The sequence below is a fragment of the Auxenochlorella protothecoides genome (assembly GCF_000733215.1).
Source record: "Auxenochlorella protothecoides strain 0710 unplaced genomic scaffold scaffold117, whole genome shotgun sequence".
Taxonomy (NCBI): Eukaryota; Viridiplantae; Chlorophyta; class Trebouxiophyceae; order Chlorellales; family Chlorellaceae; genus Auxenochlorella; species Auxenochlorella protothecoides.
Genome location: NW_011934347.1, coordinates 1 through 616, shown reverse-complemented (window position 1 = coordinate 616; position 616 = coordinate 1). Strand labels below are relative to the sequence as shown.

The 616-nt window shown below is 77.3% G+C and overlaps 1 protein-coding gene across 1 annotated transcript in view; it reads left to right on the top strand.

Moving 5' to 3' along the window:
* The window catches only part of F751_0844 (Importin-11), a gene marked incomplete at both ends in the record, with an annotated part of 6,464 nt that extends 5,951 nt beyond the window's left edge, over positions 1-513 (top strand). Inside the window, one exon of the mRNA XM_011402266.1 lies at positions 422-513. Coding sequence (XP_011400568.1) covers positions 422-513 — 92 coding nt within the window. The remainder of the gene's footprint in view (positions 1-421) is intronic.
* Positions 514-616: the final 103 nt, after the last annotated feature.

Sequence of the window (616 nt, the reverse complement as noted above, 5' to 3'; positions counted from 1 at the left end):
GGCAACCCCCACGTGCAGCCGGGCAGGAGGCCACGGAGCAGGTGTCCGCCGACTTCACGGCGCACACGGCGGCCATCACGCGGCGCGTGGACGGCCTGATCGGCGCCTGCTTCTCCATGCTGCCCGGGCTGGAGGAGAGCGAGAGCATGGTGCGCGTTCTGCACGCCGTGTCCACGGTGGTGGAGCTGCTGGGCTCGCGCCTGGCCCCCCACCTCGCCGCCATCACCGACGCGCTGCCGGGGGTGTGGGGCGTGGTGGCGGCGCGGCGCGGCGCGGGCCCCGGCGCCGCGGCCCGCCTGCACGCCGCGCTGATCGGGGTGCTGGCCCACCTGGTGGGCCGCCTGGGCCTGGCCGCGGTGGCCGAGCCGCGCGTCGGCGCGCTGCTGGCGCCGCTCCTGCGCCACGCCACCGACGTGGCCAGCACCGACAGCGAGCCGCTGCTGGACGACGGGCTGCGCCTGTGGCGCGGCGTGCTGCAGCACTCCACCTCCGTGTCGCCCCTGCTCGCGGTGAGGAGGCCAGGGAGGTTGTTGTGGGGGGTGGGGGGGGGGTGTGGGGGGGGTGGGGGGGGGAAGGAGGGACGATGGGGGGGGTTGGGGGGGGGAGGAGGGACGAT